Below are 14,609 nucleotides of genomic sequence, written 5' to 3'. Positions count from 1 at the left end.
ACATTCATTAGTAAATATTTATTTATTATCTTTTATATGTATAGCAAAGAGATTATGCTGTAATCTCAGTGGTTCTCAACCTGAGGCAATTTTGCCTCCCAGGGGGCACTTGACCATGTCTGGACACATTTTTCATTATCATATGAACTGTGGGTGGCCTCTACTAGGGAGTTTGCTACTGGCCTCTACTGGGGAGAGACCAGAGATGCTGGAGAAGTAATAAACCACTGGGTTCAGTTGTTAAAGAGAAACACCATTTCCCTTTCTCTGAACTAAGATAAAAAGAAATGTCTATATGTCCTCTTTGGATGTTAGCATCAGGACAAATTTTTAAGACTGTACCTTATAAAGTGTGTCAACGTAAATTAAAGACATAACAGTAAAATAACACCAGATAAAAGCAATTTCACGGAATATGGGGGAGAGATTATCCAAAAATTTAGATCTGACTAATGGGTAAAATTTAAAACACTCAGAGAAGGATTTAATGGGCAGTTTTGTTTTTTAGATGTACCAAAAAGTTCTGATTTAACAAAAACAAGTAAAAGGTACATGTCAAGTAAATGATGTCCACAGTCTCCAAGATAAGAGGGTCATTCAATAAGTATTAAACAATCAGGTCCTTTCCTGCCTCTATTGTATGAGACGACAAGGCCATTCCTAAAACATGTAGGGCCCAGGCAAATACTTGGCATTTTGGCCCATATAAAAAAATTCAAACAAATTTTACAACAATAAAAATATTCCCTTGGAGAGATGCCAAAAAATGATAATAATTATTAGATTAATACATGGTAAAGTAAAAAATGAGATGGAAGTACAAGGGAAAAACACTGTGTTTGCAGAAAAAGTTAACACTGGCAGCTAGCTTCATCTAGGATATGAATTATTCCTTGGTAACACATCAGGAGTTTGGGCAATATAATCATGGATTCCCAGTCTGCTCACGTTAATCCCTTGGAATAAATTCCTGAAAAATCTGGATGGTTGTCTTTCTAAATGTATTAAATGAAATTAACTTTAATAAATTTATATGGCATTATTCCAGGTAAACCTGGACAGCATTTAAATTACTCTCATAACAAAAGCAAATTACTTAATATAGAAAAGAATTGCTTTGCCCTGAATTAGATCCTTAGGATGCAAATGCTTAAGTTTATCAACTTGAGTAGCTGTGAAGTATCATTCTCTTGAACACCTGAGAGGACAGGATCCTCAAGTATGATAACTTGCCATCAAACTCCATCCTTAAGACTTAAAATATTACTGCAAAAGCTAATTTATCTACATATATGCTTCTTATTCTAGAAGTTTCATAGTTTGGAGTTTCTTGTATGTGATAGACACTTAAAGCCATGCTACTAAATAAGACACAGATAATTTATTTACTTACTTTTAATATTTTTAAAATTTTTATTCAGTTTGTTTAAACCAAAAACACTTCACCCATTTCTATCTCCTACTCCCTACCTCTTGCAACCAACAGCCCATTCTCTGTGTGTAATAATTTTTTTTAGGACTCCACATTGAAGAGACACCATATAGTATTATCTTTCTCTGACTTATTTCACTTAGATAATGCCGTGGAGGTCCATCCACATTGTCTCAAATCCCAAGATTCCGTTCTTCTCTCTGGCTTAATAATATTCCACTGATGTGTGGGGGTATGTGTATATAATACATATAATAATTTATTTATCCATTCACTTATCAATGGACACTTAGGTTGTTTCCATGTCTTGTCTATTGTAAACAGCATTACAATGAAGGTGGCGTGCAGGTATCTTTTCAAATTGGTGTTTCAGTTTCTTTGGAAAAATACCCAGAGGTGGAACTGCTGAATTATATGGTAGTTTTATTTTTAATTTTTAGAGGAAGCCTGTTCTCCACAGTGGTGCATCAATTTACATTCCTATTGACAATGGACAAGAGTTCTCCTTACTCCACATGCTCACCAACACTGTTATTTCTTATCTTTTTGGTAATAATCATTTTGACAGGTGTGAGGTGATAAATCATGTGGTTTTGATTTGTATTTCCCTTATGATTAATGATGTTGAGCATCTTTTCACATCCAAGTATACAGTTGGCCATCTGTATACTTCTCTGGAAACATGTCTAGTCAGATACTCTACCTATTTTTTAATCAAAATATGTTTTCCCTATTGAGTTGTAGGAGTTCTATGTATGTTTTGGATATTAGCCTTTTGTCAGACATAAGACCTAACGATGATTTTCTCTTAGTTGGTGGTTTGCCTTTTCATTTTGTTGGTGCTTAGAAGCTTTTCAGTTTGATGTTAATTTTTCCTTTTGTTGCTTTTGCTTTGGGTGTCAGATTAAAAAAATATATATTGCCAATACCAATGTTAAGGTGCATACTACCTATGTTTTTGCCTAGGAGTTTTATGGTTTCAGGTCTCATATTCATATCTTCAAACCATTTAAAGTTGTCTTTTGTGTATGGTGTAAGATAGTAACCCAGCATCATTCTTTTGCATATGGCTGTCCAATTTTCCAAATACCATTTATTAAAGAGAGGCTTTAATAATTTAATAATACTTTATCCACTGTATATTGTTGGCTCTTTCGTCATAAGTTGACCATATGTGTGTAGGTTTATTTTTGGGCTCTCCATTCTGTTTCACTGACCCATGTGTCTGTTTTTATGCCAAAATCATACTGTTTTAATTGTAATAGCTTTGTAATACAGTTTGAAATCAGGGAGTATGATGCCTCAAACTTTGTCCTTTCTCAAGATTGCTTTGGCTCTTTAGTTGGTGTGTGTGTGTGTGTGTGTGTGTGTTGTTCCATGAAAATTTTAGGATTATTCTATTTCTGTGAAAATGCCATTGGAATCCTGATATGGATTACACTGAATCTTAGATTGCTTTGGGAAGTATGAAAATTTTAACAATATTAATTCTTTGAATTCATGAGCACAGAATATCGTTCCATTTACTTATGTCTTTAATTTCTTCCATTAATGCCCTATAGCTTTCAATAGACAGGCCTTTTGCTTCCTTCATTAAATTGATTCTTAGGTATTTTGTCCTTTTTGATGCAATTATAAATGGGATTGTTTTCTTAATTTCTATTTCTGATAGTTCATTATTAGTGTAATGAAACTTAACAGGTTTTTGGGTGTTGATTTCATATCCTGCAACTTTATTGAAGCCACTTATTAGTTCTAACAGTTTTTTAATGGAGTCTTCAAGGTTTTCTATATATAATATCAAGACATCTGCAAATAGAGACAATTTTAGTTCTTCTTTTCAATTTAGATGCCTTCGGTAGTTTTTTGTTGTTGTTTGTTTTGTTTTGTTTTTTCCTTTTATTTTGCCTCATCACTCTGGCTAAGATTTCCAATACTATATTGAATAAAAGTGGTAAGAGTGAATATCTATTCCTGATCCTACAAGAAATATCTTCAGCTTTTCACTGTTGAATATGATATTAGCTATGGGCTTTTCATATATGGCCTTTAATACGGTAGGATACATTCCTTCCGTGGGAAGGAAGTTGGGAGTTTTTAATCATAAATGGATGCTGAATTCTGTCACTTTATCTACATATACCAAGATTACTATATCATTTTCACCCTTCACCTTGTTAATGTGGTATATATCACATTGACTGATTTGTGAATGTTGGACCATCTTTGCATCCCTGAAACAAATCCCACTTAATTACAGTGTATGATCCTTTTAATGTATTGTTGATTTTGATTTTCTAATATTGTGTTAAGAATTTTCACATCTATGTTCATTAGAGATATTGCCCTGTAGTTTTCTTTTTGTGAGTCATCCTTGTCTGATTTTGGTATCAGATTAAGTATGTTTGAAAGAGTTTCTCCTCTTTTATTTTTTAAAAGAGTGTGAGAAGGAATGTTATTAATTCTTCTTTGAATATTTGGTAGAATTCACCAGTGAAACCATCCAGTCCCAGACTTTGGATTGTTGGAACTTTTTGATTACTGACTCAATCTCCCTGCTAGTCATTGGTTTGTTCAGATTTTTTATTTCATCATGATTCAGCCTTGGTAGGTTGTATGTTTACAGAAATTTATCCATTCCATTTGGGTTGTCCAATTTACTGGAATATAATTGTTCACATTAGTCTTATAAGAGACTGATCCTCTTATGATCCTTTGTATTTCTGTGGTATCAGTTATAACATCTCCTCTTCCATCTCTGATTTTTGAGTCTTCTCTTTTTTCTTGGTGAGTCCAACAAAAGGTTAATCAACTTTTATCTTTTCAAAGAACAGCTTTTAATTTAACTTTCTTTTTAGTCTCTACATCATCTATTTCTTCTCTAATCTCTATAATTTCCTTCTTTCTACTATCCTTGGCCTTCATTTCTTCTTTCTTAGTTCCTTGAGGTAGAAAGTTAGATTGTTTGAGACTTCTCTTATTTCTTGAGGTAGACTCTATGAACTTTCCTCTTAAAACTGCTTTTGCTGCATCCCATAAATATTGATACATTACATATCCATCTTTGTTTCATTTTTAAGCATACCAATAGCTTAGTGTATCTGATAACTTATTTTTCCCCATCAGAATACTTAGCTGTGCTCTTCTATTATATACACATTACTTCACTTATTTAGGGACATACAAATCAGAATTTCATTGTCTACAGAATTACATAAATCACACAAAAAGCTGTTTCTTCAATAAGTGGTCTTAAGTCTATTTGATGAATCCTGACTGGTACTCTGTCAATCATCACTAATTTACTAAACAACTAAGGAACCTGCTAGTCTCTAACTATTGGTAAAGAAGAGCCTGCTGGTTCCTAGTATATTAAAATCTTAGCAAGCTCACAAATTGAAGTAATCTTTTCCCACAAGACTCCTTGGAATCCACTCCTCACATTTTTAACCTTTTCAAAGGAGAGTGATTTTCTATTGCCCTTCTTCACTTCCCACTGGAAAACTTTTCTTCAAGAATTTAAAGAAAAATAAAAAACTAATTGCCTTCTGAGAATTTCATCCCTGACTTCATTTGGTATTACTGGGAATGCTGCCAGAGGAAAGAGTTCTGCATGCTGTTGGAAGTTAATCTTTTAGCATATTCCCTAATTTGGATGATCTACTATTTGGGAATATATACTTTAAGAACATGGTGGAGAAGGAAAAGGAGGAGGGGAAGAAGGAAGAAGATGGGGGGGCAGGGCGGGGAAGAGGAGAAGGGAGAAGATAGAAGAAAGGGAGGATGGGGAGAAAAAAGAGGGAGAAGAAGAGGAAGGGGAAGAAGAGGAAGGGGATGGAGAGGAAGAAAAGGGAGAGGGGGAAGGGGAGGAAGAGGAAGAAGAGACAGTCAGAAAGCTGTGAGTGAGTTCATAAATTATGTCACAAAATTATTGCAATAAATCAATTTGAATTAAATTTTTGAGTCTGAAAAGTCATATGCAATTAAGTGGTACAGTTTACTTGAAACAAGATATACATTTTTCCATATGATAAATATTTGAAGGGTACCCCTTATTATCTGTAATAGTGCACACATGATACAATTTTGGAGAATCACATTAAATTTGAGAAAATCTTTTACTTAGTAATAAACACATGGGGGGAAATCCAAGACAAGCTTAACTCTATCTTGATAATGACTAATCCTCTCAACACTTGCTGAGGGGCACCTGGGTCGCTCATTGGTTAAGCATCTGTCTTCTACTCAGGTCAGGATCTTAGGGTTCACGAGTTTCAGCCCACATTGGGCTCTATGCTGACAGCTCTGAGCCTGGAGCCTGCTTCAGATTCTGTGTCTCCCTCTCTCTCTGCCCCTCCCTTGCACACTTGTGCTATCTCTCCCTTTCTCCCTCCCTCCCTCCCCCTCCCTCTCTCTCTCTCTCTCAAAAATAAATAAAAATATTAAAAGAAACCACTAGCTGATTATTTTTTATCCTCTAGCTAAGGCTGACTTCAGGTAAAACTGTGTGCTTCTTGAAGACCAAAGTTGTTCAGTTCAGTTTTGACCCCTTAAAGGCTAAAGAAAGTGCCTGACATATATTGGTGGTGTTGTAAATCAACACAAAAGGGGTGAAAATTTGTCTTACAGGCTACCCACTCACAGAAAATGCCTCTGCTTTTACTAGGCACTTCTTGATACTCAAACATCAAGCCAGTCCCCTTTTCTTAGATACCCAAAACAAATATATTCCATCTATTTTTCTACCGTTCAAGATGTTCCACTATTAATCATCAACTTCTTGCACCCTTTGTCTACCAAGAAAACTGAAATCATTAGGCTCACAGTATTTCTTTTACTTTGTACTATCTGTCTCTTTTTCTTATAACTTGCTCTGGTATAGATGCCTCTACTTTCTTTCCAAAACTTCTTCATGTGTGCTTTTTGGTGAATCCACCCAATAGTTCCTTTGAGAACATGGTCAGTTTTCTGACTAAAGGGTGAATGGTGGCGTTTGGTGAGGGGACTGATGGCATGTAAGAAAAGCACATCAACAGGTGCCAAAAGGGCCACTCTGGAAGAACGTACATTCCTTTCCCTGAACCACACCATTTTTCCAGTCCTTAAACAGGCCAGTGTCAAGAATTTTCACTATTTTCCTCTCTACACAGATTCTTTTTTCTTTGCCATTAATAACTGTTGAGACACATCTCACTGTGGCATAAAAAGAAATTTCACTCACTTCTGCTGCCATCTCTCTTCTAAAAACTCCAAGAGAACATTCTATCTGATACTAGTCATTTAATTTCTGTATTCTGCTTTCCATCCCTTCTTGATCAAAATGGCATTCTCAAAGCTCACTAATGTCCTGCTAATCACTATATTGAAAGGTATTTCCTATGTTTTTGTTTTGTTTCCATGAACCTTTGTTTGTTGTCTCAATTTTCTTCCTAGTGTAACTTCATAGTATGCTGCTTTCGATTCTGCATCATTTCTCCTTCAAATGGTCTCCTAGTGGGAACATAGGCATGCTTTAATTTTCTGCCCAGGCTCACCCCAGCCCTTCCAACTAGCCTTCCCCAAGAATCAGTCTTTCTTTCATTTTTCCCTTTTAATATTCTTCCTCTAGGATCTATGTCTGATGTAGTTCAATTATCACATGTATGATTAGCATTCTCAATTGATTACAGAGCTCTAATCTGGCTACAGAGCACCAGAATGGTATCTCAAGTAGTTGTCTGTTATTTCCTTGTGGAAATATCCTTGTGGAAATGTTCTCACGTAACATCACAAACACCAAACTCATCGTCTTCTCTGTAAACTGGGCTATGTGAATGGTGCTAGTTCCTCAAGTACTGGATTTCAACATCTTGACCCTCCTTACTTCCTCCTCACATTTAATCAATAATGCGTGACATTCTCTGAATCATTCCTTTGCTGTAGTTCCTGCAACAGCCCTTAACCAATAAATGTTTACAAAGAAGTTATAAAGAAAACTCACATATATCTAAACATGTCCTATACTCTGCCAGTTCAGACTCTTACTCAAGCTTTTCCTTCTCCTCCCTTTGTACTTCTAAGATCTTATCCAGCATTGAAGGCTCACCTCCAATATCAGCTCCAAGAAGTAGTTTCACTAGGGATAAATACTCTGTCCCACTTCAACTCCTATCATGTTTTGTTTATATATTTAATTTTACACTTACCAGACTGCCTTATATGAAAATTATATATTCAAATATTGTTCTACTTCCAAATATAACTTGTGAGCTCTTGGAACACAGTAACCTTGTCAACTCAGTTTTTCCTCAGACTTAGATCTGCCACAGTGTGTATACACTGTAAGTACTTAAAAACTTACTAAGTGTCTCCAATTAAACTAAACTGAGATGGGATTTGAGTATTAGGAAATTAAGAAATCTGTATTCAGATGAAGACTGTCTGAAATTCCTTTGAAATGGTTAAAAGGCTTTTGACATATCACCCCAGAAAATAATAGCAAGATAAGGGATCAATGATATAAAACATAAATACAGTATCTTTTTCCCCCCAGTGGGCAATCAAAATTAGGTAAGAAATTATTACCTAATACTTGTTATCTGAAATTTCCAAAGAATAATGTTTTTTGTTGTAGTTACTGTTTTCAGTTTTGGATGCGTATTTTTCTTTCTACCTTAGCAATTTTTAGCTGTGTTGAAGAATCAAAGGGAGACAAAGGAACACTTGTTTAGAATACTTATTTAGCTAGTTGAAAGGTCTAAGACTGCCTTGATGCTGATAATGGTAGTTCATGCAAGAATGTTCCAATGCCTTTGCTTTTGAGAACCATCTCGGGCTTTCAAATATGATCAAACTTTATTTATAAAAATATTTGTCTATATGGAATTTTGAAGTTTTCTAGCTATATGCAGTATCTAGAATTTAAAAGTTTTTCACTCTGAGTTCTTTACATTTATATTTAACACAAGCAATATTGTGCCTTTATGACATTTTTTTTTCTAATTTATAACAGAGTGACCAATTCAAACTTGAAGATATATTCTATCCAAATAGGTCACATGGGTTCCAAATAGCAAGATTTCATTCTTTTTATGGTTGAGTAATATTCCAGTGTGTGTGTGTGTGTGTGTGTGTGTGTGTGTGTGTGTGTGTGTGTCACATTTTCTTTATCCATTTATCAGTCAATGAATGATATGGATGGAACTAGAGAGTATTATGCTAAATGAAATAAGTCAGAGAAAGACAAACACCGTATGATTTCATTCATATGTGGAATTTAAGAAACAAGCAAGAGGAAAAAAAATAGAGAGAGGCAAAGAAAGAGACTCTTAACTATACAGAACAAACTGATGGTTACCAGTGGGGAGGTGGGTAGGGGGATGGGCTAAATAGGTAATGTGGATTAAGGAGTGCCCTTGTTGTGAAGAGAACCAGGTGTTCTATGGAAGTGCCGAATCACTATATAGTACACCTGAAACTAATATTATACTGTAGGTTAATTAACTGGAATTTAAATAAAACCTTAAAAAACCCAAATTGGTCATATGAGGAGTAAATAACACAAATTTTAAACAAACATATATAACACTACATCCCTTTGAAGGGGCATGTCAGCATGAAGTTTCTTGGCATGTTTTGAATATCAAAATGTTTTTGGTGGCAATTATCAGAATTGTTGAATTTCTTGTGCTCATCTTTACTTTTTAACTGGTTTGGACTCACAAAGCATTTACCACACAGTCGTCATTTCATTACCAATCTTGCGGCAAATTCTGATTTAAAACATTACAGATGTATACAGATGGAGAGCTGACAGAGAATGGAGAAGAGGAAATAAGAGTGAAGGAAAGCAGGGCATAAATACTGTGGGATAACCGACTTAATTGGCCTGGCTTATATTATTTACTAATCAAGTTGATAATGGACAACAATAAAACCACAGCTATTAAAATCTCAACGAAAAACAACTGATTGACTGGGTTTTATGTTCCCATGACCTAAATTAGATAGCTACCATGCCAACTTGATGACCGTGCCAGTCTGCATCAGCTTCATAAAACACTCCAGAGAATCTCACAGTTCACAACAGACTTTCATATGCAGTGCTACATATTCAACTTTCTTTCAGCCATATTTTTTTAGTGACAAATATAAAGTGTGAGCAGGAAAGGTAAAAATGTTCCACCCACTTAATTTTTACTTGGCATGTCTACAGACAGGTAAACACACAGGCTACTAGGAGATAAATGATTTTCATATTTCTTCACAAACACCCTAGGAGGAGAGAGAATTTTCTTAGTATAAAACTCAGTCCTTATTCTGTCAGGCAAAGTAATTATGGAACCAAAACAAATCCACATTGTCTAATTAGGTCATTAAAAAGCATAAATGCGTCATGGAAGCTTTTCCCCTTGCCTAAGACATAAAGTAAGACAATGAAAACAATCTGGTAATATAGAAAGGTTCAGAATTTGTTTCTTTTCAAAAATAATAGGTCCTTTCATCTTTCTATTTCCCTAAGACGAAGACAGTTAATTTAGAGACAAAATCTGTAATTAGTTCAGGGTTTACTTTGATTATGTTTCAAAATATTTAACCAAAAACAGGAAGATAGAGAAAGAAAGAAAATACACTGAAAAATTATCAAAGGAAGTGAATAAAAGCAAGAGAGTGGGTTGCTGATCAAAATGTATTGTGCAGAGACAAGATGAATATAAAATCTACATTCATGTAAACACAACCAATCTGGGATACCAGAAAGCTCTCAGGAAGAATACGCAGGCATCTGCCTTTGGGATTTCAAACCAGACTTTAATCACAACTAACTTAAATAAAAACAAATGGCATGATCATTTGCCTCTTCCTCTTTCTACTTGTTATTTCTTGAGTTTTAGAAGACTCATGGCTCAAAACGTTAAGAAACAAAATGCAAAAAAAAAAGGAAAGGAAAACAAACTTACCTGTGATCCTCTTGGCCCTCGCTTGTGGTCCCATTCTGAATGTCCCATGAGCTGTAATATAATAATTACCATAAATTCAATGATGCTTATTTTATGTGGCAAAAAATATGTACTCCTTCTTCTAAAGATCAAGTTTTTGAAATCTAAGTTTTAATAGTAATGTATTAAATAGCTATCATGAATAAATTAATATACCTAGTCATAATAATTTCTTTGATAGCTAAGATTCCAAATGTTGGTTGTTTTGAAGATATTTTAATATTACTGTCTGATAGAAAGAGTCTGCTAATACATAGCTTTATGGTTCTTTTGTCAGAATGTCCTAGAGAGATGTTAACCCAGGTTAAGCTTTTTAAGTTTGTAAGCCATTAGGTTTCTAGTTTATTAAGAAAATACGCTAAATAAATCATTAGTATAGCTTAATTTACTGTCATGAATGACAAAAATGAGAAGGCAAAAATATTTCAATCATTTTTAATTCTGTTTTGATAATATCACAAAACATGGGAATTCTAAAGAGTGAAATGATTTAATGTGAAATATGCCCCCAAGGTCACAAAATGTAGATTTACATCAAAAGAGACACTATAAGACATTATCAAGTTTGTCCCATAGTTGTAATGGACCTGAACTACTCTACTTGCAAAGCATTGTATTTATTTATTGAAAATAACATTCAACTAGAAGAATACTAAGAAAATAGAAGATGTTGACTGAAAGGAATAAAACTCCATTCATCTGTCCAGTACACTTACTATTCGTGTGTCCCAATGGAAGAATTCCCCATCACTAATAAACTAGCACACCAACAGGACAGACCCTTCAACACATGCATATACATTATCAGATTTTCTATACAACAGCAATGATTTCTTAGTGGATATAAAGAAATCTGTTCAAAAACTGAGAACAAACTGAGGGTTAATGGGGGTGGGAGGGAGAGGAGGGTGGGTGATGGGTATTGAGGAGGGCACCTTTTGGGATGAGCACTGGGTGTTGTATGGAAACCAATTTGACAATAAACTTCATATATTGAAAAAAAATAAAGAAATCTGTTCACAACACAATAGCGACAAAAAAGTATTATAGTTTTGAACATTAGCAAGACATGTGTGATAACCATAAACAGAAAACGGTAAAACTTTTCTGAGAGTCATACAGTGCTCTTGATTAAAAAGACTGAATTGTATAAAATTATTAAGCGTTCAGTTCTACCCACACAAATTTACAGGTTTAACCTAATTTCAGCGACAAGTGATCCATATTTGTTTAGGAAACTGAAAAAAAAACAACTAGGTAAATTTTATCTGAATAAACATTGGTAAGAATGAGAAAATATTAGAAGAGAGAGTAATACCCTAGGGGATATTAAAATATATTCTAAAATTTAACCCTAATTATGAGCTAGTGATTTAAGACTCAAATATAAATGAATGAGATGTAGTGGACACTTGTGACATGAACTCAAGTACATATGGCAACAAAATATGAAAAAGAAAACATAAATATCAATGAGTATTTGATGAATTAGTCAACAAATGAAAAAAAGAGAAATAGATTCTTTGGAAAAAAATTAGAACTGAACTTTATACACAAATATTAATTCTAGATAGATAAAAAGATAAATTTAAAAAGATAAAAAGCATAAAATAAAATAAAGTCCAGGAAAATATTTAAACTACCTTGAAATGTGAAAAGATTTTCCAAACTAAACAAAACACACACATACACAGAATCAAAACACACACACACACGCACATACACACAGGATTACGATTCAACTACATAAAATCCTCAAATATCCGTGTACAAATGTCACACTGGCAAAATATTTGCTTTAAATGGCAGGTAAAAAAAAAAAGTATCTTCAGCACACTAATTTTCTACAAATTTGAAAGTAATGCAACTTAACAAAATAATTACAGGAAAAGATAGTTCACAAAACAATTATCAATAATCAATACTGGAAATAACTTTATTTGAAGTGAAAAAATTTCAATATAAACAAAAGCAAGAAATGACGCTTGCCTATTAAATTAGCAAACATAATATTCTGGGAACTTAGTATGCCTATATATTGCTAGTATGTAGTGCACAGATACACACATATGTATATATTTACATACTTGTAAATACAGACATGTATACACTATATATATCAATTTTAATAGATATTACATACTCTTAAAAATTCATACCCTTTGAATTAGAAAATAAAAATGTAAAAATCCAGTAATTATAATGTGTCAATCACTGTGTCATCCAACCACAGGGGAACTATCCACTAAATTAGAGTATACAAAAGAATATAATATTGCATTTACAATGTGGCCTTCAGGGCCCTTTTAAAAATTACATGCAAAATGCTCAAGTTTTAATAAGTGAAAAATATAACAAAGTAATTTTAAATTACTCATTTTTAATAAGAAGGTCAGTTATTGTATGCCTTGGAATTAGTGAAATGATTTAATTATAATTTGGCTAGCACACAGTTTGGGGTAAATTAGCCCAGGTAATCATCATATAACTTGAATGTTTACACTTAGCGGACATTTCTTTAATGCTTTAATTTTTTTTAATTTCTGGATTTAATGGCATTACATCTGCTAGTAAATATTAATATTTATATAAAGTTGATTATAAAAAAAGTTAAATACTAATCAACTAGTGAAATAAATAGTCTGATTTAGAAACATATAAATCAACATTTAATTAGTTGTTCACCAGAACTATCAAAACCCATTCCTGACACATTTCATCACCTGCCTTATTAACCTATTATTATTAAACTATTATTATTGACTTTTGTCAGTAATAGGAAGAAAAAAAATAATAGAAAGAGGAGATACTTGTTTTGGCAACTTTAAAGAGATGATAACTTGAGTACTACCTAAATTTTCTGAAAATAGTATTTTATAAAAACTGTTATGCCATTATTCTCTTGCTAATGACTTTAATGGGATAATTTAATAAATTCTATCATGAGTGTCACAATAAAAAGAGGTAAGTAAACCACAAACACAAGTTATAATACATAATACATAATACATTGAACAAAAACTTTCAAAATACAGAGTCACTTGGGTCATCCCTTAGCACAGAACAAGAAGATAAACTTGATAATAATAAGCCAGAGCTTATAAACCTCCAAAAGTTCACTCTCTAAATCTGACCTTTTGATTTAGGGTAAAGGCATTCTATTTTATTCTATTATTACATATTTATTTTATATATTATTATATTTAAAAGTCTGAGTGGACCAGCCATTTGGTAGTATTTCAAAATCTATTTTTAAATGATACTATCACTACTTTTTTCAAAATAATGAAAAGTTAAAGAAATCTACATGCTATGCAATAAAATCAAAAAAGCAATAAACTCTGAAATGATAAACAAGATACTGTAATATTCTCTATTTGATGGAAAGAGAGTCAAAGAAACTTCAACAAGATTTTTTTTTTCCCTTTGGACTTGAAGAAATCATACAAAGATTTTGTTTTTAATTAAAATAATCTGAGTCAAAATGTAACATTAATTGTTTCAGTGTCGAATGTATGGGTTTTGTTATAATATTCTCTGTAATTTGTTTTTTAAAGGCAGTAGTAGGAAGTAGTGGGGGTGCTGTACAGGGTGTCAGGGCTCTGCACTCCCTGTGATTACATCATACCGGCACAGGTAGGGGTGAGGTAGGGAGTGAGGATAAGCACATGATAGCACATGCATTTTCATCTTATTTGCACAAAGAATTTATTTTACTATTATAACAGCACTGCCTTTAGACAGGACAAAAGACTAAAATAACCACAATGTTTTCACTATCCCTTTTAAAAAACCATCCATAGTGTGATAAACGGCCTGACTTATTTATTATTACAGATTATTTACATTAAAATGAAGCATTTGCCCACAGGTAAGTATTCCTGTTAATGCTGCACCATAGGACTAAATGCTTTAGGAAGTATATAGACATCTCATTAGCTTCCCTCTCATGACTAAATTAGGACAAACCAAAAATCTTGGTTATAATAAACAGTGAAAAGGGGATCTTGAACAGGGAAGTCAGTGAATTTCAGATTTAAGTGCAAACCAATACTGATGAGAAAGTCAAAACATCCTTTGAATCAAACAGGTAGGATTAGTATTAAGTTGCAGATGACTGGGGCGCCTGGGTGGCGCAGTCGGTTAAGCGTCCGACTTCAGCCAGGTCACGATCTCGCGGTCTGTGAGTTCGAGTCCCG

General features: G+C 33.5%; 1 protein-coding gene across 1 annotated transcript in view; it reads right to left on the bottom strand.

Moving 5' to 3' along the window:
* Nucleotides 1-14,609, bottom strand: part of PDE3A (phosphodiesterase 3A) — a 312,046-nt gene that overhangs the window by 117,640 nt on the left and 179,797 nt on the right. Inside the window, exon 2 of the mRNA XM_043563131.1 lies at nt 10,372-10,422. Within this exon, the coding sequence (XP_043419066.1) occupies nt 10,372-10,422 (51 nt within the window). The remainder of the gene's footprint in view (nt 1-10,371; nt 10,423-14,609) is intronic.

The sequence above is a fragment of the Prionailurus bengalensis genome, chromosome B4, assembly GCF_016509475.1.
Source record: "Prionailurus bengalensis isolate Pbe53 chromosome B4, Fcat_Pben_1.1_paternal_pri, whole genome shotgun sequence".
Taxonomy (NCBI): Eukaryota; Metazoa; Chordata; class Mammalia; order Carnivora; family Felidae; genus Prionailurus; species Prionailurus bengalensis.
This window is presented reverse-complemented; position numbering and strand designations above follow the sequence as displayed.